Source organism: Gallus gallus, chromosome 6, assembly GCF_016699485.2.
Source record: "Gallus gallus isolate bGalGal1 chromosome 6, bGalGal1.mat.broiler.GRCg7b, whole genome shotgun sequence".
NCBI lineage: Eukaryota > Metazoa > Chordata > Aves > Galliformes > Phasianidae > Gallus > Gallus gallus.
Window position 1 is genome coordinate 14,949,632 of NC_052537.1, and position 22,736 is coordinate 14,972,367.

Genomic DNA, 22,736 nt, shown 5'->3' on the forward strand with positions numbered 1-22,736 from the left:
TGTGAGGTGACAAAGTCTTATCTGCCACCTTTTATTTACTCTTTAAACCTAGCCCATCATTTTCTTAATTTGGAGAGGGGTAAAAAGCAGTCCATGAGACATGTTAGTAAAAAGGCCTGGTGTACAATTTAAGAAGAGACAGGATATATATTTAAGAAAATCATGACTTTTTAAAATAGTTATGAACAAAAATCCCTAGAGCCCCTCTACAATTATCTGATTGTAATGGAATTCTTTTTTAAAGCATCAGTCACTTTTATATGATAGATCTTCCTATGATCTTAAACAAAAGAAAACTGACAATGACCCAAAACCGTAACTATAGATTTTAGATTTCCTTAGTTCTTTAGCTGCACCATTGAATATTTAGTCTTACTATCACAATTAAACAAACCTTCTCTATCCTCCGAATCACAGCATGAGCAAGAATCACATATTCTTAATGACATGAAAAACAGATATTAGACTTTACTTCTACTTAAGGGTCTTCATTTCATTCCTTGGAAAAAGAATGCTACGTCAGGTTTTATGATTATAATTTGTGAAGAAAATAATACATCCAAGAGAAAAAAAAATCAAAACACTTATACTGCCATCTTTTGTTGTAAAGAATTTCCTTTATATTCACCGGACAAGATGTTCCTGGTAAAGATGCTATAAAGCAAAACAACTTGGAAGTATACCCACATATTCCTTCTAATGATTTGGTCCTATGAACTTTAAGACTGCTATATCTGACCAAATATACACTGCTTGCTTTTGCCACTGTAAATATTACTGATAAAAATTTTAACCTTGAAAATACAGTAAAACAAAAAATAGCTGCTGGGCAGAGGGGTTGCAAAATACAGGGAAGCATACGCATTTTTTAAAAGCAACTACTCTTACTCAGTACTAAGCAATTACATTTAAAGAGAACTAATACAGTATGTAATCACAGAAACACATTTTATATATAATGAATATACCCACATTTTATCAGCTAGATTAAATTATCACGGATACAGACCTTTAAAAAATGGAATTATGATCCCTTTGATACTTCATCATTTTATTTGTATATATCATATACAATATAAAAGTATGGCATCTTAAAATGGATTTTCAAATTATATTCTGTTTCACATCTCTAAATTTTTAAGATTAAACATTTGGAAGCACAATTCATATACAACCCATGAACTAAGGGAGAGTACAGTTTTAAATAATTATGTCAAAGAAATGACAACTGTACTCATAAGAGCAGGATGAATAATTACAAAGCTGGGACATAATTAAGCAATTTTGACTGTCGTATTCTTAAGCTGTCATTCTGATGTGAAGTGCTGTCAAGCCCAGAAACACACTTCACACTGGACAGGCATCTTCCACTCTGATCTACACTTATGTCAGTGAAATGGGGTCACGGTCTGGTCATTAAATGAAGCTACCTCATCTGGCTCAGTGCTTCTTCTCCAGTTAGGCTTACCCGATCTTTATTAAAATCAGACATGATATTATTTTCAATATTTTGACAAAAGAAAACACAAGCATCACACAAAAATGAAGTTCAGCTCACTTGCATACAGAGATAGAACACTGCATTGTAACATTAAACTGTTTCCTAATGACTGCATCTTTCTATAAGACAGCCATATCACAAACAGATGCATTTTAAACAAAGGAAGAAAAGAAGCGAAGTAAGAAAGAACAGCGTTCTGTTAAAAATATGAAGAAAAAAAACAGGGAAAAATGAAAGTCTAAAAATTTATACAAAATACAGTATTTATGAGTTAGTGATGTCTGGTGATTGCTAGATACTTTTGCATTTCAGTAAACGCAAGCAAGTCAGACGGAAATTCCTTGCTTTTATTCTCATTTTGTATATTTTTTCTTAGCCGGGTATTTCGTTCTCCCACGTATTTTGTGTCAAGACTAAAATGAAAACAACTCCCCACATCACAGCCTCTTTAGATCATCGGTCTGCTTTTTATGCTGAATAAGCCATACATACCATCACCTGCTTACCACAGTGGAGGGAGGGACTTAGAAATTTAGGGTTTGGGTTTTTTTTCTTCCTAGAAAAAGTAAGTCTGATCGGTTCACTATTGATAGTACACTTAGGAGTACAATATTTCCATGCAGCATCCGCTAATAATAAATGTTAATGATTCTACCTCCATTCCTGGCAAACATAGTCTGACATGGTAGATACTAACTCAGGAAGACAGAAAAAGAGATTCTGAGGAAGCTTGTTATCAGCTGGTTCTTGCAACATTAGGTCAACACCTTATGGAGTTTTTCTGAAGACTAATGCAGAGTTTGCTGCAGTGCATTATCCTCTAGCTAGTTTCAGAAAGCTTAGAATATATTACCACTATCTGTCTGCTAAATTAGGCTGAAGCCAGTCAAAATTCTCAACAATTATATAGCAGAGGGATCAATGAACATGCTGATAAACCAGATTAATTTCATAAGGAAACCTGAAGGCTGGAGAACAAAAATCATTATCTTTTCAATATATAGCATATGATGGAAGTTGAAAGCACAGTTATTGTGCACATCGTCTTTGTAATATATAGATGAATGCTGCTTCTCATTGCCTTTGAGCATAGCTATAAACAACTGCATGCATGTATATCAATATCCAAAAATATATTTGCACAAAAGACATTTTCAGTGTTCTCACAGAGTTTGCACACAGACATAAAGCATGAATAACCTAGGAAATGAGCATGAATTCAAAACAACTTTCAGATGTTTATAATAGCTCAGATTGGGTTCTGCACCCAGTTTAAATTTTGTTTTAAATTAGCCACTTCTGTAATATGTGTATAATATTGTATGATGAGGATAATTTGGTAGTGCCTTAAAAAGCATTAAGTCATGTCATGAAAAGCATATACAGTGATTTTACCATCAGCAATTTGTACCAAACTATTTATAAAGAAGGAAAAAAAAAACACTTTAGTGAAACAACAATAACAATAAATTTGTCTTTCACAAGTTTGATGAAATAAATGTAGGTTTAATCATGACAGTGGGCAAATAATTCGAAACTATACAAAGGATTCAGTTACCCATAAAGGTGCTATCCCTACTTTTATGAAGTAATTTACTCTCAGCTACTGACTTGGAAAGAGGTTTCATCCAGAAAAGGTCTTACAGTATTGAATTGGTTAAAATTCAAACAGCAGACTCTTGAGTGAAAAATCTAATTGGTAATAAAGATGGTACTGCACCCAATATAAAATAGGGATGGAAGAATTATAAAAGCACACAGCATACACATTCCATACTTAATACATTTCATTTCTAGCATTTCACCAGATTCAGTAAAGATGGTTTGCTCTGCAGAAGATATCCACAACAGCTTAAACATGCATTATTTCCTTTAGCACATATATGATAGCTGAAGTAACTGAAGGCAGCCATAAACAATGTTTCAACGCTATGCTTGTATCTGAAGTGTTAGCATTTTAATAGTTATCTACGAATCAGTCTGAATTGATTTGTTATGCACAGCAATTTTACTTGTGATAATGCATTTATCTAGTGACACTGTTATGCTCCTGAACAGTGTGTTTCCACAACTACTGTGTTATTATTCAGCATTACTGGAAATCTGCAATAAATTACTGATGGTACAAAACAGTACACAGACGACAAGTAGACCAAAACCTTGAGTGAAGTTTTAAGAAAGATCTTCAACATTGCAACACTGATTATTGTTATTTGTATTGATCAACAACAGCAAAAAGAGGTAAAGTGGAGAAATCACATTTACATTATTTATCTCAGCAGTATGCGCTGAGTTTATGCAAGTAGTATCAAACGCTCAGATTACTTAAACTGCCTCTGATGTTGTCAGTGCTTATTAGCAGGACACCACATTAAGAAATATCGTAGAAAATTAGAATCATCTGTTCCACTAAAAGCTAATAAACATCATAGGTGTGAACCCTGCAACAGACATTTGTGCATAACACAGATGGCAGGGAACAACTTGTCATAAAAATTGCATTCTTTTACAATAGTATATCATATAGTTCTTACATATCTTCAGACAAGACAAAAAAAAAAAACACATTCTTTTAAGCTTAATAACATATATTAGCTAGCTTTTGTAGCTGTATTAAAACAGTATTAATGAATAACATATTGCCCCTTTTTTCTTTTACTTTCCTACCTTAGCATCCTTGGGTTTAACCACTTTCATGAAGGCACCTCTAACCAGAGCTTCCTCTCTCTCTTTCCTGGTTACTTGCCGAGTATCAAGAAATTTCAGGTTTTTCAATTTGTGCAGAACAAAGTACCTGGCAGATAGCAACATGCACAGAGTTAAAATTCAGTAATAAAAAAAAACATATACTCACAAATTAAATGATTACAACAGCAATAAATAGCAAATAATAGTCCTTCTTTCTTCCCTCTGTCCTCTTTCATTCCCTTTCAATGGAATGGAAGTTGTGTGAGAAGTTATTATACTTTGTCTCAAACGGAACTTCTTACAGGTTGCCCATAACAATTTAATAATGTGTAGATCAAATAGATCAGAACATTGTCAGCATGTACAAGGCATAATCAGGAATAATATAAATTGGAAATTATTTTTAGATTGCTGGCTTAGACTTCTGAGTAATTTTAAGAATTCCATTCCATGTTTCAGGGAAAAACTGATCTGAGGCACCGGAACTGTCAGCTACTTTCTCATTAAAGAGTTTCCAGCAAACAGCCACTTGCAAACACTTCTTCAAATTTATATTGCATTTTCCCAAAAACAAAACGATTGGCAACATCGGAGCACCATGTGAATAGCAAATCAGGGGGAAACGTGATTTTTCTTCTTCCATACATTCTAAAACACACTCCTTTGTCCTGACAGGAGTGTGTATCAGCATCCTCTTAGCATTAAAACAAGAATTTGTCAAAAGAAGGCATGAAGAGTCTGCTCTCCAGAACTAAATTTTGACACAGGTACCATTTGGAAGCAGAATTTCAATTTGGTCCTGTCAGGAAACAAGGTGTTCATAAGACATGAATTCCAGCTCAAGATTAAATGTGGATGCACTCAGAGAGAGACCACTTTTCAAAAAATATTTTCATAATTCAAAGTTCCCATTAGAATCCATCAGTATCCTATTTATCCTTTTTACTCAAAATGCTGCAACATTTTAGCTTCAAAAAGTACTATTGATTCCTTGTATGCAGAGGCAGAGAACACAGTAGATCAGGAACAAAAAAAGACACATGACCATAGCAAATCAAAATACCAAACCACCTCACGTCATTTACATTTAGTCAATCAAATGTGAAGCAGCCATTGCAAAGTGAGGAAGGACAAAGTGGACTGCTTTAAACCTCAGGGCAGACTCCCAAGGAATTCCCCCTACCAGTGCCTGAATAGTTCAAAATGGGGCCTCCAGAAGACCACGGCAGCAGTTCCACTGACCTCCCTCCTGACTTCACCAAGAATAGACAACTCTACCATTTTGTGGTCCCTTTGCCTAAGACAGATGAGTTTATATGATAGTATAAGACAAATATGGAGGGGAGTCACCTTGAAAACACAACATGTTCTGAGGCCATTTCTTAAGCAATACTGCTGATCTAAGAGACAGACACATTCTTATGCTCCTCCCAGCTCTCCTGGCTGCTTTTCCAGTCTTCTCTGGCATTTTGCTAGCCCTTATCTTTCAGTAGAGGAAAATCTACCCATCTTGTGTTACTGGCAGAAAAGCTCTGATGACAACAGATTCTTTGAGATGAAGACATGTACAGAAGGAAACAATATGTCAGGATGGAAGAGTGAAGCTAAAAACGAATAAAGACACCCACTAAGTGTAGGGTGAGAAAGGATGAATATTCAGGTGAAGAAAACATCAGTATTGGAAAATCAGCAAATGTTTAATGATGGAATGAAATGTGCTACTGAAAAGCAGGCTGTAAAGAAAATGACAACAGACTAAGACAGCACTGTCATCTTTGCTGACTTTGGATCACAGCCCTAATGTCAGTCTCTCAATCATTTCAAAAGAGCTTAAAATTATAATAGCATTCCTTGATACAAACGTATTTCTGTATTTTTAAGTGCATCCTGACTGCATTTCAAGAACAGAATTAGCACCAGTACTTGCTAATTCCTAAAACAAAACAAAAAAAAACTACCCACATAAACTAAGCAACAAACTGCATGACAAGCCAGAGTTGGTTGGTTGGTTGTTTTTTTTAATTTAAAGTAAGTACAAATATTAAAGGATAGTACTGGGGTTAAGTCATTTATACCAAGAGTAGAACAAAGGTATGTCAGTGATTGATCCTTTTAAGAGTTGATTTGAAATGTAATCCCACTTATTCAGATTTCTCTTACTAAATAAAGGATAAAAGTAATCAGAATTATGTGGAAAGGTTAAGGCAGTTTTTCCTTAAATAGCTGAAGAAAATCATTGGATTTCTTGGCTATATTTTAGCTAGAAATATGAAGATGCACTTTCAATCTAAATGCAACAAAAGTTTGCCATAAAAGTAAAGAAAAGGATTACCAAATCCCTCGAATGAACACTTTACAATACCAATACCACCCTTGTAAATTTAATCCAGGGTTATTTGTTGCACAAAATCTCTTTACTGTGATGTATGACTTAGTTACTAAGGTTATCACAGCAGTATCCTAAAGTTGCATAGTACATAAAACATTTCAGTTAACAATGCAGGGAGGTTAACTCCCACAGATAACCTACTATCAGAGGGTTAGACCAGATGACATGCCTCTGTCAGCTTTCAGGAGCTATTGATGGTTCAATCAGTCTGTTTTGAAGGTAAAGTACAACAAAAGGGCACTAAACTTATTCAAACTGTCAACAGGGACTATCTGGAATGTTGCTTGCAGGTAAGTAATTTTGGGTGTTTTAAGAGTATTATCAAACACCGACGGCTGCAGAAAAAGACAGCTACTAATAACACAGAATGCAGCCACCATAAAATACTTTATGGCATGTACTAGGATCCATAAATTTCATGACACATTGCACCTGTTTGGGACTGTAAAATCACTAGTTAAGAGAATGCTGTTTAATGAGGAAAGATCCATCTACTTTTTATATTCTAAGTTTAGGAAGATTTATTTTAGATTAGAGATTGACAGGCAGCATTTCCCCTCACCTCCATTTTTTTTTTTAGATCACTTTGAAACATAGTACTGCTCCATGTGCTCTGAGACTGCTGTTACTCAGCTTAACATCTTTGCAGTGGTATGAAAGAAAGTAATCATCTTCAGTGATGAGGATAAAGATGAGCTCTGGAGAGAAGGTGCTTAGAGATCCATTTATCACTGCCTGTAAACTGATGTTCTGATTCACAGTGCATTAAGGAAATGAACTATGTAAGGAAAGTTGCATCTTCATTTTCCCAGAATCATCACCCCACACCATAACCCACCTGTGCCAAGAGTTCTGTGAAAATAAATTAACAATAGATACCTATCATAGACAAACAGGAACACTTAAGGATAGGGAAAAAATATATATATCACATTTCATGTTTTTCAGTCTTAGTTAAGTGAAAATGACAATGAAGATTAACAACTAATTTACCACTTCTGTAAGTGTTGCATGTGATCAGTATTTTTTTTTTTTTTTAATAATTTTTATACAGGCTCATCAAGATATTGGAGAAAAGGGGTGGACTTCAGGGAGCATTTGCAAAGGGATACTGTGAGTTTGGGATGCAGCTGCTATTGACATTTGCAAAAGCTCAGTGGGGCAAAACCTTCCTTCTTCTAAACACAATGGAATTCAAAAAGAGACAAGAAAGAAAGAGCTTTCAGAATAATTATTCCTATTTATTAACACACAATTCTAGTTTATTTTATGTGAAGAGATACCGTCTCTGATACAGGCTCAATCTACAGCCTTTAATAAACCACAGGTTTGTATTCTCAACTCTGTCATATAAACAGGGAACTTACCTAACTCTTAACCAGGTATATTCTGGTTATGTTTGTATTTCTCTATTGTCATTACTTTAAAAATAATCTTTTTGTTATTCCTTCACTCCCCAAAACCAGCCACAATTCACACATTCTTTGGCGATAATTTCCCAAACCAAGAAAAATAGATAAGTAAGTGTTCCTTAAAGAAGCAAGTGGAAGAAATTAACAGATTTATTTTAAAAATATGTAAGAAATGTATCAGTCCCGATCAAAACAGTTAAAAATGACTTTTATGTCATTTTTAGCTATTTTGTTAAATAGCTACAGTGTAACTTCAGGGCTTAATTAATTTATTTATTTTAATCAGAGATTTTGGCCCAGGTATAAAAAATTGTTCAAAATATTAAACAGCTTCTATACTCTATTCCTCCCTAGTATCCAATAATTCCAGGAAGTTTCTATTCTATGCTGTGAACACCATAATAAGAAAAATCATGGAATGTCACAGCATCAAAAGGCCTAGATTCATTTATTACCTTTCTGGGCAAAGCAGACAAGTTACAGGATATGGCTGTTCTGATGCTGAAAGATACTGGCATTGCCCATAACGCACACTACATTAAAATCTTTAAAGTGGTAATAAGGTAACTTGGAAAGGAATGCTGTATTTTCTCCTACTGTTATAGGAAAAGAACAGAAATTTAGGATATGTTATAGTTTTGGATAAAATAAACTTTTCCTTTGAGCTTCAGTGGATGACTATGATAAGAATTAGCATTTGTCTAGCCCTTCATTTTGCACTTGTATTAATAAAATCTGGAATAAAAATGGCACTATATGCTTTAAGTTTAAAACTCAGAATTAATCTAGAACTGAAAAAATATAAAAGTATTTGCCCAAAAGAACGAAGAAATATCTAGCTCTATTGGTATCGTAACTAACATCTAGTGAACCATTCAATACTTGTGTTATTGCATTCCTTCTTATTGATGACTGTAGAATTTGAAAATATTATACCTATTTCCAACTTTAAAGAGCTGATTATGCTCTCAGTTACACTCTTGTAAACTAGCAATAATAAATAACCTAAAGAGGCAAAGCTGCATCAGCATTCAAATGGGGAGAGGTGAAAATAAAGATTATGAACAGAACAAGTTCAGGAAACAGCTAGATATTTCAGTAACTGGTTTTTGTGCACCATCAAGAAAACCCACAACAAAACAAAGTTTCAAAACCTACACCAGGCAGCACATTGTTGGCTGCAGAATTTCTGTCTGTGACAAGACCTCTCCTAGCACAGAGTTAAGGAAGCCAGATCATGATGCCTACCTGTGAAAGCTGCTCTAAGAAGGTTGCTTTGGCCGGGGTTGGACTAGATGATCTCTAGAGGCCTCTTCCAGCCCCTACAATTCTGTGATTCTGTAGCATTAAATCAACATCTTCCAGAACAGTGAGCATGGTGTTACAGGATCACTACCTCAATGCAAACTCAGCACTAACTGATGTCCAGCCTCCTCCACATATTATAATCTTCTCTGCTCTACTTCACTACAGCAATCTGTATGAATTAGAACATTCTATCCATACACATGTAACAACCATAGTTATGTTTTGACTCACTGTGTTAGTATGGACAAATTGGAGCATTCTGGACATCAATTTACCTATCTAATAAAACAGATTATAATAGCTTTTGCTTCTAAGTCTTTACAAGAGTCAATCTCAGATGGAAGTTGTGCAGCTATTTGATGTCTGTTAAATACAGTTTTCTTCTAAGTACTGTAGAAATAATGTCTCGTGTATATAGTGAAGTAGCACAGATTCATAGACTAAACAGACAGAAGGAAATCACCTAAACTTCCTAAGAAGTACATAAAACATCCTTCACAATGTTACGAACTGCAATCTCTCCTTCCAAAAGGGAGCTGTATTACTAAGTTCATTGACAGTTGACCAAATACATTACCTTCAGTTTCATTGACATGTGAAGCCTCTTATCTCTTCTTCAAAATGTATTTTTATTACATTTATTGCATTACAAAAAGTAAGAAAGCACTATTTAAAAGCAATGAGAAGGTTATATATATATGCTATGTATACTTATAAATGTCAAAGAAGCTGAAAAGTCTATAAGGTCCCAGCATTTCACAGAATCAAACCTACGGGGTAGGATTAGTTGAATTAGTTGAAATTAGTTGAATTAGTTGAAAAGGTAATCCATTCAAAATGCTTGTTCTTCCTTTCTTATTGCTGTATCTTAAGAGAACTTCATAATGTTATCATCATTTGTTCCTCTTGCCAAAGATAGCATATCTCCTATAGGCGCTTTTAAGCTAATTTAAAATAAACTCAGGCATTTGTTTCCACTTGCCCTTGTTTCCATGTCAACAGCACTTAATGAATGCATCATTCCAGGAAATGTCAATAAGGAGCAAAGAATGAACAAGCACTGAAAACTTCACACATGGTATACATCCTTCACAATCATATCACTTTTATGAAAATAGGTGAGGTCACCTGCAGCATTAGCAAATGCTTTGTAATACATTCTGACCCAGATGATTTTTCACAGTTCAGTAACACCCTGTTTGAAGTTTTCACAGCAAACAATACACCCACAGGACTGACCAAGTGCGGGTACAAGAGAAGCAACCAGCAATTACTGTGTTGACTTCTGTTACTTTGATCTCCAGGTCATGACCTCTGCTTTCACGCAATCTTCAAAGTACAGATTGTAGAATAGGTTATTTTAGAACATGTACTGTTTTGCAAGTGGTTTTTCTGTGTATTTGTTGCTTTCTGTTTAAGGCAAGAGATTTTCAGTCTTTCCTATTGCCACTGTATTTTTTAATTTTAATTCCAACAGTGAGGAGAAATTCCTGAAATTTTCCTTTGCCCTCATCCCGTTAAAAAAAATAAAAATAAAATAAAAAATAAGGAGTAATAGCACAATATTTTCATTAATTAAAGTACTTTTATAATAGTAGAAAAAAAAAAGAAAAAAAAACACATTTGAAAAGGAACCAAACAGGTTGAGTTATAAAAATATCACTGAATGAAGCTTTCCATTTTCTTTTCCTCTCCAAGAAAAATTTCATTAACAAACAGAAATGTCATCAATTTGTTCTCCTACACGTTTGAAGGTAAGGAGAAGTAAAAGGGCATGGAAAACAAAAGAAAACAAAACATTTTACAGTTTCTCTTTTACTATTTTCCCCCCCAAATAATCTACTCAAATGTTACTATATTTCTAAGAAAAAAGCAATCATTTTGAAAAAAAGTCAGAATATTTTTGGATAAAACCTATTTGCAATGAAAAAAAAAAAAAACAACAAAACAGACAAGAGCTATAGCATTGAACTGCTTATTGAAATGGTGAATTACTTGATAATCTAGATCCTTACACCTTGACAGGAAAACATAGTTTTCCATGTTATCTAGCTATTTCTGATACACTCTAATTATTTCTTTTTTAAAGACACAATACTCCTTTTATTTCTCTTGCTAATGTATTTGTAAATTAATAAACAAAGTTTTAAAAACTTTATTTTGCATGGTTTTTTTACAGTTGAAATTTTTTAGGTTTTATAGGTCTTTTCAGTTTGCTGGAATGTGAAGATTAAGTAAAGCTTTGATTTCCAGCACCTTTCTCATTCTGGTTGAGGAATTAAATAGCCTGAACTCTAATTGAACTCAGTAGGAATGAAATTAAAGCTCAATGAAAAATGAAGCTGTGGTTTCAATGGTCACTGCAAAAAAAGAGTCAAAGTTTTTGATAAAATGTTTATTTCATTGGCGTTCACTGAAATACATGAAAACATGATGTTTTCTATGTGACAAAATTTCTCTAAAAGTTTTTTTAAAAAATTACTTCAGATCCTGAAAAAAATGCCAAAGCTAGCCATTACAACTATTTGCTTTTATGATTGCATGAATCTATATTTTTGCAATGCAAAAATCTATGATGGCAATGCATCTATTCTGCAGAGATAAATTTGTAAATTTTGGGAAAGGAAAAAAAAATGTCTAAGTTTCTGCAGAACATGTATTAAAAACTGAATAACTAGTAGACTCCTTTTAATAATTTTCATCAATATTCATTTAGGTGAATATAATTCTGTTAAGATAAATTAAATATATATATATAAACACATTATATGCATGCATAATGGAGTATACATATGTATATATACATAAACGTTTTTGTTTGCTTGCTTTTGAATGCAATGCTGTCTTGCAAATACAAGTTACATAATGTAACAAAATCATGGAAAATTATCAGGAAGCTTTCATTACAGCAGCAGAACCATAAATCATTCAAGTAATTGGAAGTCCATTTGTCTTTCTTGAACAAGTTTTAATTAATGCAGTTTATGTGGAAAAAATACTCAAGAGTTTTTGAAAAGCTGAAAGAAAATGGAGGCAATGTAGCAGTTTCCAGCAGATGCATAAAGACAAGCATTTCACACTTTTGACATGGTGCTTTGCCATGATGTGACCTAAAACTACCTTGACCTCCCTGAAATCAACATTTTGCATTGAAATGAAACAACAGACATGCTTGTTTTGATGTATGGCTGCATGACATATTATAAATATTACATCACATAACCACAGAGGATGTCAATCAATAAAGAATTTTTTCAGACAGCACTAAATGAACCATAGGTTCTTGCCTCTGAATAGCTCCTTTAAGGTACTATTTTTGCTTAAATGATTAATAGGAGACATTGTCAGAAAACATACTTAAAGTGAAAAACAGTAAACTGAAGAAATATCATTCATTTTTAAGCAATTCTCCACAGCAGATGTCACATAAATTTATACAGAGACAGCATTGTTAGACTCCTGTAAGTTGGATAGTAGACATATCTTCCACATATATGCAAAAGCAATGAAAAAATATTTTATTAAATCTTAGCTGCTCTACTTGTTGAAATACTATAGATACGCTAGATTCAAAAGTAGACTTGTTAGGAAGTAAAAATCTTTAGGTTAATGATTACCAAGAAATCCTTTTGAAAAATGTGAAACAAAGTAAAAAAATGCATCTGCACCCAGAAAAACTCTGCTGCTGTTTTAATTTACAGTATTTATGTACAACAATCTGCTGTATCTGATTCATGCAGCTTCCTAATAAATCCGCTTTTGGTCTCCTCCACTTCATGTTGTTTTTATACTAGCTCCTACAGAATACTTTGGATTATGTGAAGATATTTTCAGGAGTTTTGTAACACTGAATATTGCAAGTGATCTGCTAACAAAAAGCAAGCCCAGTCTCTGTCTAAGGTCGTCAGCATACTGACCAGTACTGCTTGGCTGCGACTTGCCTCACAGAGAGCTCAAGTGCAGGTACACAAAGACTGAAACCTTGCATCAGATGTGAACAAGAAAAAATTGTTTGTAAAAATAATAATAATAGTCAATGTCTCACTTGTGCAACAATTATAGCTATGAAAAATTTTCACTTCAGCAGAAATTCCGTAAGCTTTGGACCTATACTCACAATCACCATCACATACAAGTATTTTTATGTTTGTTTTTTTTTTATATATAATTCTTGCAACTTTTAACAGCACTTAGACAAACTGTATTTTATCAGTTTCCACATTAATTTCCAGATGACCTTCTGTGTAATCTAGCTCATTAAAATTACATTATAGAGATGGCTAGCCTATTCGATTTGATTCCAAACATTAACAGTTCTGAGTAAAGAACCACAATACAGTAGTCCTTTATTTTGTGTTCTTTAATAGTGCCTTGATACCTATAATAGAAGAAATGCCTCACCTTAATCAAATGAAAACAGAAGACAATGTAACTGGCCGAGTACAGTGACTTTTTTATTTATTATTTTCTTATTCTTATTATTAGCTGTTACCATTACTATATATAACTGCTGCCTTACCTTGGCCTTAAAGAAGGAAGGGACATAGGTAAATATATACAAGCATCCTCATTCAGGAAAGCCTGTGAAAGCCTGCTCAACTCAAACTGTACATCACTGAAATAGTTCCTGAAATATTTTCTAAGAGGGATCACACTGAAATTGTGTTACTCAAATTCATAGGTGTTTCATGGCAGAACATGGCACACTGCCTTCAGAGGAGAGAGAATAAATGATTTGTTGAGTTGGATTTAGTTCAGTATTTCTTCAGTATTAAAAACATAGCTGACATACCTTATATTTATAATTGAAGACACTAACCTGTACCTCTGGTAGTCATCTTCATCCTTTTCTTTGCAGACCAGTTCATTTGGGCAGGCCACATTTCCAAGCAAACTGAGATACTGTAGTGAGGGCACAACTTCAGCCAAATGATCCAGAAGGCTTTCTAGTTCTGTTATGTGTCAAAGGTTGTGGGTTAAGGATTCAATGACATGTCTAAAAAAAGCATTTAGAGTTGCATCACTGCTGATTTAAACATACATTTCAATAACTGACAATCAAATTTAGTATGGCATTCGGGGAAATGTCACATTAATTGTTCCAAGGGCAAACAGGGATAAACTTTAGTCAGTTTGTTGGCATGGAATGAAAGAATTTGGCTGTTTTGTCAGTCTTTTCTTTCCTAGGTGGTTCACTACAAAACATTAAAACTTTGACAAAATGATGGATGCTGTGTGGTAAAATGGCTAGCAATTGCTGGAGCCATGAAACTTTTCCAGCATGGAAACAAACAGTTTCACAGAACATTCATCACTAATATATTCAGTCCAGTGGAAAATGAGTTTAAAAAAAAAAAGTCAAACCACAACAACCCACTTTCACTCTCAGAATATAAACGCTTTTAGTGCCACAGAAACACATTTGTAATTATACTCAATTAGTACGTGCAAATAAATGATTCTCTAAAAGCAACTAAGCGAATTCAATATGTATTTTATATGTGAAGTTTTGAAGTCCATAAAGCAAGATATCTTTCATTAAAATAGCCTTATATTTTGGTCTTACGAGACATTTCAACTTAAGTACATTCCTCAGAACATAGCAATGACACATCTTTGATATTGTAAAATATATTAAAACAAACAAACAAGAAATTAATCTTTCAACCACTGCAATATTGGAAATCACTGCTTAGGTTTTAGCATAAGAATATTCAACTACGTTGAAATATACTGATTGAACAACTAGAGCAAATTTTTGTTGAAGTACAGTCACAGAGAATCACACTACACATTCTTGTTTGGTTCAATTTACATGCAAAACTTGAAATTCTAAATAAAAGGAGACTATACATATGTGTGCACATGGTTTTCAGTGCTTAAAACCCAACTGGCTTAGACAATCGTAGCAATTATTTAAAACCATTAGAGGTATTTCATGGTTCTGTTTTATCTACTCCTGCTGTTACAGGCCACAGCTATTATTTTAAATCCTCAGTTCACTTGTGTTGCTATTATTTATAGTTGATTTATGTGTTTCTGTTATCTTTGTTATTTTTAGGTGATGGAATTTACTTTATTTCTTCACCTCAATATCTTAAGGGCAACAGAAGCAGTACAGAATGAAAAGAGCAGCTTAGTTGTTAAAAATGTTGTCTTCTTTTTGTTCTGAAATTTCATTTTATTTTCAAACATAAGATCATGTTGACAATTATTAATTTTAGCATATTAAAAAACAGCATAGTCATAGCTAATGTTCTGTACCAAAATATCTGAGGAAATTACACTTAAATATTTTGCACGAGTGAGAAAAATTAGAGTTTGGAATTAGAGATACGAATAGGCACTATATGAAATGCTATAGCCATTAAACCATCAACTAGACCCTCAGAAAAACTGAATCATGCAGCATCACATAATATAACCCATCTTAGCCATGACAAAGACACCACCAAAATTCTCGTCATCATTTCTAGACCTCTTGACCACACATAAACTTTTAAAACAAATTGTTTTCATGGCTCTTTTGGGAAGGATGCAATTTTGCTGGGAAGGCCATGGAATTACAGAATTATTTGTGAGTTGGAAGGTTGGAGGACCTTTAGCAGCCATCCAGACCAACTCCCCTTCAATGAATGGACAGCTTGATGAGGTTGCTCATGGCCCTGGTCCAGCCTGACCCTGAGTGTCTCCAAGGATGGGGCACCCATCACCTCTCTGGGCAAGCTGTTCCAGTGCTTTACCACCTCTACTGTAAGAAACGTTTTTCTTCTAACCAATTCTAAGTCTTCTCTCTTTTAGTTTGAAACTGTTTCCCCTTGTCCTGTCACAACAGACCCCTCTGAAGAGTCTGTCCTCTTCTTGCTTATAGCCCCCCCTTTAGATACTGAAAGGTTGCTATCAAGTCTCCTGGAGTCTCCCCTTCTCCAGGTTGAACAGCCCCAGTTCTCTCAGCCTGACCTTGTAGGGGAGGTGCTCCATTCCTTGGATCATTTTTGCAGCCCTTCTCTGAATGTGCTCCAATGGGTCCACATTTCCCCTGTACGGAAGACCCCACATCTGGATGCAGTACTCCAGGTGAGGTCTCACCAGTGCAGAGTAGAGGGGCAGGATTACCTTCCTCACCCTGCTTGAATGTCACAAACTCTTTTTCCACACATGTTCAACTAAGAAGATACTTAAATTTTTCAAGGACTATTAGAGGAGTGCTTGTATCTCTCTCCCTCAGCCAGGAGAAACAATTTCTTGCAGGACTGCTTAAATTGCACAAAGATTTCATTAGATAAATAGTTTATTATTACAAAAAGCAGTTACTTCCACTACAGCAGTGACACATAGGGGGTTAGCTGTTGCAAGGCTTAGATCTTATCTGTCCATTCCCTATTACAAAAACAAACAAACAAACAAAAGACACTTTTTTTTATTCTTTTTTGAAGTAACACTTTAGGATTTTCAGTAGCAATTCACTAGAGCTTTTTCTGGGTTACAATTTTTTCTCCCCAAAAATTAATGAATATTGATTAAGACAGATGTCTTCTAACTCCCATTTGACCACACAGAATTACAGGAAAATATCAAAACACTTTTGGATATTTAAGGTATGACAACTTAGATTAACACCACAAATTCTAGTGCTACAGAAAGCAAAAGGGAGACACCATGCTCACTAGGACTCTTGGGTAATCAGTAGTTGATAACCTGCATCTCAAATATGTAAATCTGCCCCAAAGATGGAAATTAGTGTCTAGATTCTAATATTTCAAATCCAAATCACATTGATTTTTGATACAGAAACTCTCCCATAAACATTCTCTCAAGCAAGCATGACCAAGTAAGACAAATGAACATCTTTCCATGTAGATGTGTGTGAGGCCCTCCAGACATTTTCTTTCTTAACATTTACTCATTTCCCTCTGTAGAGTTAGATAGATATTTAGCACCCTAGCATTATTTTGATTTCAGCTGCAACAGGAGCAGAAACACGACAAAACTCAAGAATCAGACATAATCACTTGAAACATAGGTCACTAACTCACATAAAAGTTGAAGATAAGCAAACTTGGAACAGCCCCAAAATCACAGAATAATAGGAACTCTAGTCCACCAAAAAACCCTGTGGGTTGTGATAGTCAACTTTTAATTGCCAGAATAGGCCATCATATCACAACTAAAATAACTGCACTCAAGGTCATTAATTAAAACTTCTGTTATGTAGGACTTCTACTCTTTTTCCAACCCCCTTAAAAAAATAAAATAAAGAAATAGGCAATTGAAGGTAGAGAATATTTAGGAGTCCCATCCACCTGCCACAGTTACTCTTCACAAAGCAGGTAGGAGAAAAAATAAACTCCATTCAAATTCTCATGACTAAGTGTTTTTCAGAGATGAGACAGAAGTCATAGAGTACTTCTAGTGCAGTATTCAGTTAATTAGAAGGTCATATATTTGTTTTTGGTTTTTTTTCATAGTGGAAGGCCACCAAAACTGTGAAGTGTTTCTAAAACAATGCTAAGAAAATACAGAGGAAAAAAATAAAAAGCAAGTTGGAAATCTAATTCTCTTTTTCCTGTTCAGGATTTACTGTTGCCATCTTGATGCAACCAGAGCCAAAGAACTGCAAAACTCTGCTGTGTAATTGCTAAGATCAAACTCATCTCTATATTCTCTCCAAAAATGAAAGCCACAACTAAATCTATGTGCAAGGGAAATTTTCTTTATTTGAAGTTCAATTTTTCTGAAGGCAGTATCACTTATCACCAGGTAAATATGTAGCAGTGATGAAAATATTTATATTGTAGTCTCTATTGTTTGAAAAATGGTTTAAATTCTCTCTGTTAAAATAATTGAAATGTCTTAGTCTACCACATTCATTCAACTGTTCTCAATACCATTCTATTAATGCCTTTCTTTGCAAAGAACACTGACCAAAATAAAAATTTCTAAGTTTTTTTTTTTTTTCTTTTTTTCCTAAACTTGCTTGCCCTTTAGCTAACAGGTTAATTCTTCACAATGATACAACGATGGTCCCCTCAAAAAACACAGCCTGGCCTCCATGAACAATTAACATAAATCTACTAGATGTATTTTTAAATTTCCATCCTCATCAGAAGATTATAATTTCTTGCACTATTTTCAGTTTTATATTAGGAAAATTCTTAAAAGAACTGGTCCTTCCATACTCAGGTCAATTTTTTAAAGCCTCTTAATTATTTTACATGTATGCACACAAACATGCTTGTATATTTATAGTAGACTGTTCACAGCAAACATATGCACGAGCACACACAATTGATTAGCTTACTTTCTCTTAAAAAAAAAAACAGAAAGAAAACAAAAACAAGTGCTACAGTAGCACCAAAACATGATCAATAGCATTACTTGAAAATATAGTGCTATAGTTGGTCCAGTTAACCTGCTAAGCAATATAATAAAACTCTAGGTGTAATTTTTATGCAACCAAAAATGTCTTACAAATAAGTATGTTCTGAGTTGTCCAGTTTCACTGACTTCTACTCAGTAACATAGTTTTCGAGGTTTTCCAGAAAGCAAAAAAAAGCAAGCCAAATGCTCAAGGCAAATGATGCAACCCACTTCTCTGGCTAAGAATTAACTTGGTTTGTAACTCTTTAGCTGTTATAAGAAATCAGGAATGATGCTGAACACCCTTCAACCTCCATACTATTTTCTCTCTTACTCTCTTATTTTTCGTTCATAAAATTGCTATTTCAGCAGTTATAACTTGCTGGTCAAACCTCTGGTAACAGAAACAACATCTGGTAACAGCTTCTAAGTTAAAATATTCTATGTAATTGCATTAAAATGCTGTTCTAACATAGACCTGTGCAAATAAACTAACCAATATGCATTTCATATCTCACCACTTGATTTCCTTTTCCTTGAATACAGGTCAAAGTTTGCAAAGCAAACTGCAATTTCTTTCTGTAAACTTTTTTTTACTGCTAGCATTTTTTTTTTAACAGTCACACACACAAATAAATTGACTTTCTAAGGAAACTAATCTCTCTCTCTCTCTCTCTCTCTCTCTCTCTCTCTCTCTCTCTCTCTGCTTTGCAAGTTTTACAACTATTTTCTTGCAAAAAGCTTTTATTTCCCCTTGCCAATTTTTTTTAGCCATCCTGCTTCCCCCAGACAGTTGAGGAGGAGCTATCTGCATTCATAACCTATGATCACAGCTTTCAGAAGTTCTTGGAAGCAAAGAGATAAAGCAAAGAGCAACCACTCTTATATACAAAATATTTATAAAATGTTTACCTAGAAAATATTAGAAATATCACAAAGTTCTAGACCACCATACAGAATGACCAAAAACTGTCACTCAGAAGTCCTTTGTCAATCAAACATGTCATGTAGGTTCTGTAATCAATATAAAACTAAAACAGCTGGATAACCTTTCTACCAGAGTCTTAAACAAGCAAGTTACCTGTATTTTTTCATATTTGAAACATCTTTTGCTTTAATTAACTTTATCACAAACACATTGCAGCAATTACAAGTGATTCTACAGGCAAATAACTTTGAAGCAGAAGTTACCAATTCTCCTCTGAATGCACTGTGAAAAGATCTTTGCCACCTGAATGCTTTTCCATTAGAGTGCGCTAGGTCTTCATGGTTGGATAACCACAGAAATAGCTTGCATTATGCAAGTATACATCATCTTCTTCTGCAATAGGATGCCACATACAGTCATTTGTGTACCACATTCTAGCCTGAGCCCTGTCTGATAGGCAGGGCCTTGAGATAGGGACTCACTCACTGATTTTAAAACAACCTTGCTCAAGAAAGAGAAGTTGCAACACAGGTGGTAATTAACTAAGTTCATACACCTTATGGTGAGCTTCATATTTGCTGAATACTGAGAATATTCTGTCTAATGCAGTAGCAATAGATTTCTTTGCATAACTGGAGTTTCCAGGGAATTTAAATGTCTTTCAGCAAACCCAGGGTTCCCAGGCTGCAAGTTTTAAGAACATATTTCAATGTCATTAGTTATACAATTAGAGGCATTTTGATAGTACCCTCAATATTAGATTCTAACTTTTGGTTATCCTCAGAGTTGTCACACAGTTGGGCTAGATATCTGTGATGATCCCTTCAAGCTGAACTATTCTATTCAAAGTTGAGAACAAGTTAGAACGCTTCTATTTCTACAACCAAATTATTTTTCTGGTTCTCTAGAGAGATCCATCAGTTCAAAAACCATATATCATTTACTTCAAAGATTTTCTTTTAACACTGTTGCTTCCAGTTGTTGCTCAAGATTCCAACGAAAACACAAAGATTAAAAAAAAAATAAATACAGTGGCTCATCATTTTTAAAAGTTCTGACAACTGGAGCCAAATTTGCCCAGTCACTGCTGTAGAAGAGGAGAAGGAATTGCCTGTACTACCTCCTTCTTTTGCAGACATTTAGTATCATACATTCACATTACTTTCTTTTTGTTTCAGGTACATTGTGTAAGAAAAAAGGTGGCCTTGAGGGTGGTGAAGAGTGGAAAGACTCAAGTAAATTCAAAACATTTTACAGAATTCGTTGAGGTTTCTGGTTCATCAGGTACTGTAGCTCTCTAGTATGCCACACACAAATTTAGCCATATTTGTCAGTGTCACATGGAGCACTCTCAGGACCAAATGCAGGAATACTGCTGTATTGTTTCAGATCATATCATTGTTTAGTGGAGATACAGATCTATAGGTAATGGGAGACAATTTATGTCTTTAATGTATTCACTCAATCCAAACATCAAGTCCTCTGCACTTAACACGAGATTCTGGTCACAGATTAGGACTTCTAGGTCTTCAAGCACTTTAGGACAACATAGGAACAAACACAGGCAAAATAATTTATAATCTATGGTTTGAAGTTAGTCATTAGGACAAAAACTTTGTGGAGATAAATTACAATCAGAAATACTTACCGGGACATCCTTTAGTTGAGGTACTCAATCCATTCCATGTTCAAATATTCAGAAACCTATCAGCTCTAAACCTGAAGCACAGTTAGCACTTTTGCCATAAGCAATGCATTTATCATTACTACCATTCTGCCTCAGCTCTGCATTTCCCACTTGTGAAATATTTTGGTTTTCCTCTCAGGCATGATCAACCCTCAGTCCAGCACAGATCACAGTGTAGCCACTCTCCACTCAGTGCCATCATGGAAGCTTTTCCTGCCAAACAGCCCCACTCAGCCCTTCAGTACTAACCAAACACTAGTGCATTATTAACCCCATCAGGGATGAAACCAGGGCATGGGGCGTAGTGCAGAGCAAGCTTAAGTTATGGGAAATAAGTTTATGGATTTTAATACATTGGCTGAACACAGTCCTGTGAACAGAGAAAAACGTGCAGCTGTGCTCTCCGTTGTGATACAGGAATTTGAGAATAAGTTTCAAGATTAATCTTTATGGTCCTTTTCAACCCAGGCCATTCTACGATTCTATGGGGGAATGACTGTTTACAAGGGTGGATAGTGATAGGACAAAGGGAAAAAGTTTTAAACTAAGGCAGGGGAAGTTTAGGGTAGATATTAGGAGGAAGTTTTTCACACAGAGGGTGGTGATGCACCGGAAAAGGTTGCCTAAGGAGGCTGTGGATGCCACATCCCTGGAGGCTTTCAAGGCTAGGCTGGATGTGGCTCTGGGCAGCCTGGTCTAGTGATTGGCGACCCTGCACATAGCAGGGGGGTTGAAACTAGATTATCATTATACTCCTTTTCAACTCTGGCCATTCTGTGATTATATGATTGCCAAAAACCCATCAATTTCTTGGTTTATTGGCGACTCTATTTTCAGTTGACATAAACATATTGATTGTGAATTTTCAAATTGAATGTATGGACTTGCAATAAAAAAGTGATCACATCTCTTTACCAGACTTTTATAAGCTCTCTCTTACCAGAGAGAAATATCCCTCCCTTCACAGTCACACCTTACTCATGTCATCACTTTTTGGCAGTAGTTACGTTTGTGACCAACTGTTTTCAAGGATGAAGTACAGAAAGAGCAAAATTTCATCAAACATCTCTGATTAACAACTTGAGAGCTCATTGAGAATTGCAACCACTGCCATCAAACCAGACTGATGCATTAGTTTCGCAAAAGCAAGATCACATATCCCACTAGTTTTATGACTTTATCTTCCATATGTTTAAATTAAAAAATAAAATAAATAAAATAAAATTTGTTACTTATATACATTAACTATTTTATATATTTTATAAGGGCTGCTCTGAAAGTAATGCCTCCTATTTTATGATGTTGTCCCAACCTCTGCTGGTGCAGACTGGTAGAAGCACAGCATACAGGCTCTTGTTCATCACTGATGAAAATGCATAGTGTTGACTGTGTTGAAAAAGAGTGTTTTGCAGCTGAGAACTTGCTCCATTAAATAGAGTTATTGTACTCCTTGTATCTGTTGC

The 22,736-nt window shown here is 34.7% G+C and overlaps 1 protein-coding gene across 2 annotated transcripts in view; it reads right to left on the minus strand.

Annotated features, from left to right (window-relative positions):
- LRMDA (leucine rich melanocyte differentiation associated) overlaps positions 1 to 22,736 on the minus strand; it is a 634,559-nt gene that overhangs the window by 260,812 nt on the left and 351,011 nt on the right. For both annotated transcript variants that reach the window (XM_040702701.2, XM_040702700.2), the window contains exons 4-5: positions 14,118 to 14,257; positions 4,169 to 4,295 (exon numbers count right to left, since the gene is read on the minus strand). In XM_040702701.2, the coding sequence (XP_040558635.1) occupies positions 4,169 to 4,295; positions 14,118 to 14,257 (267 nt within the window). The remainder of the gene's footprint in view (positions 1 to 4,168; positions 4,296 to 14,117; positions 14,258 to 22,736) is intronic.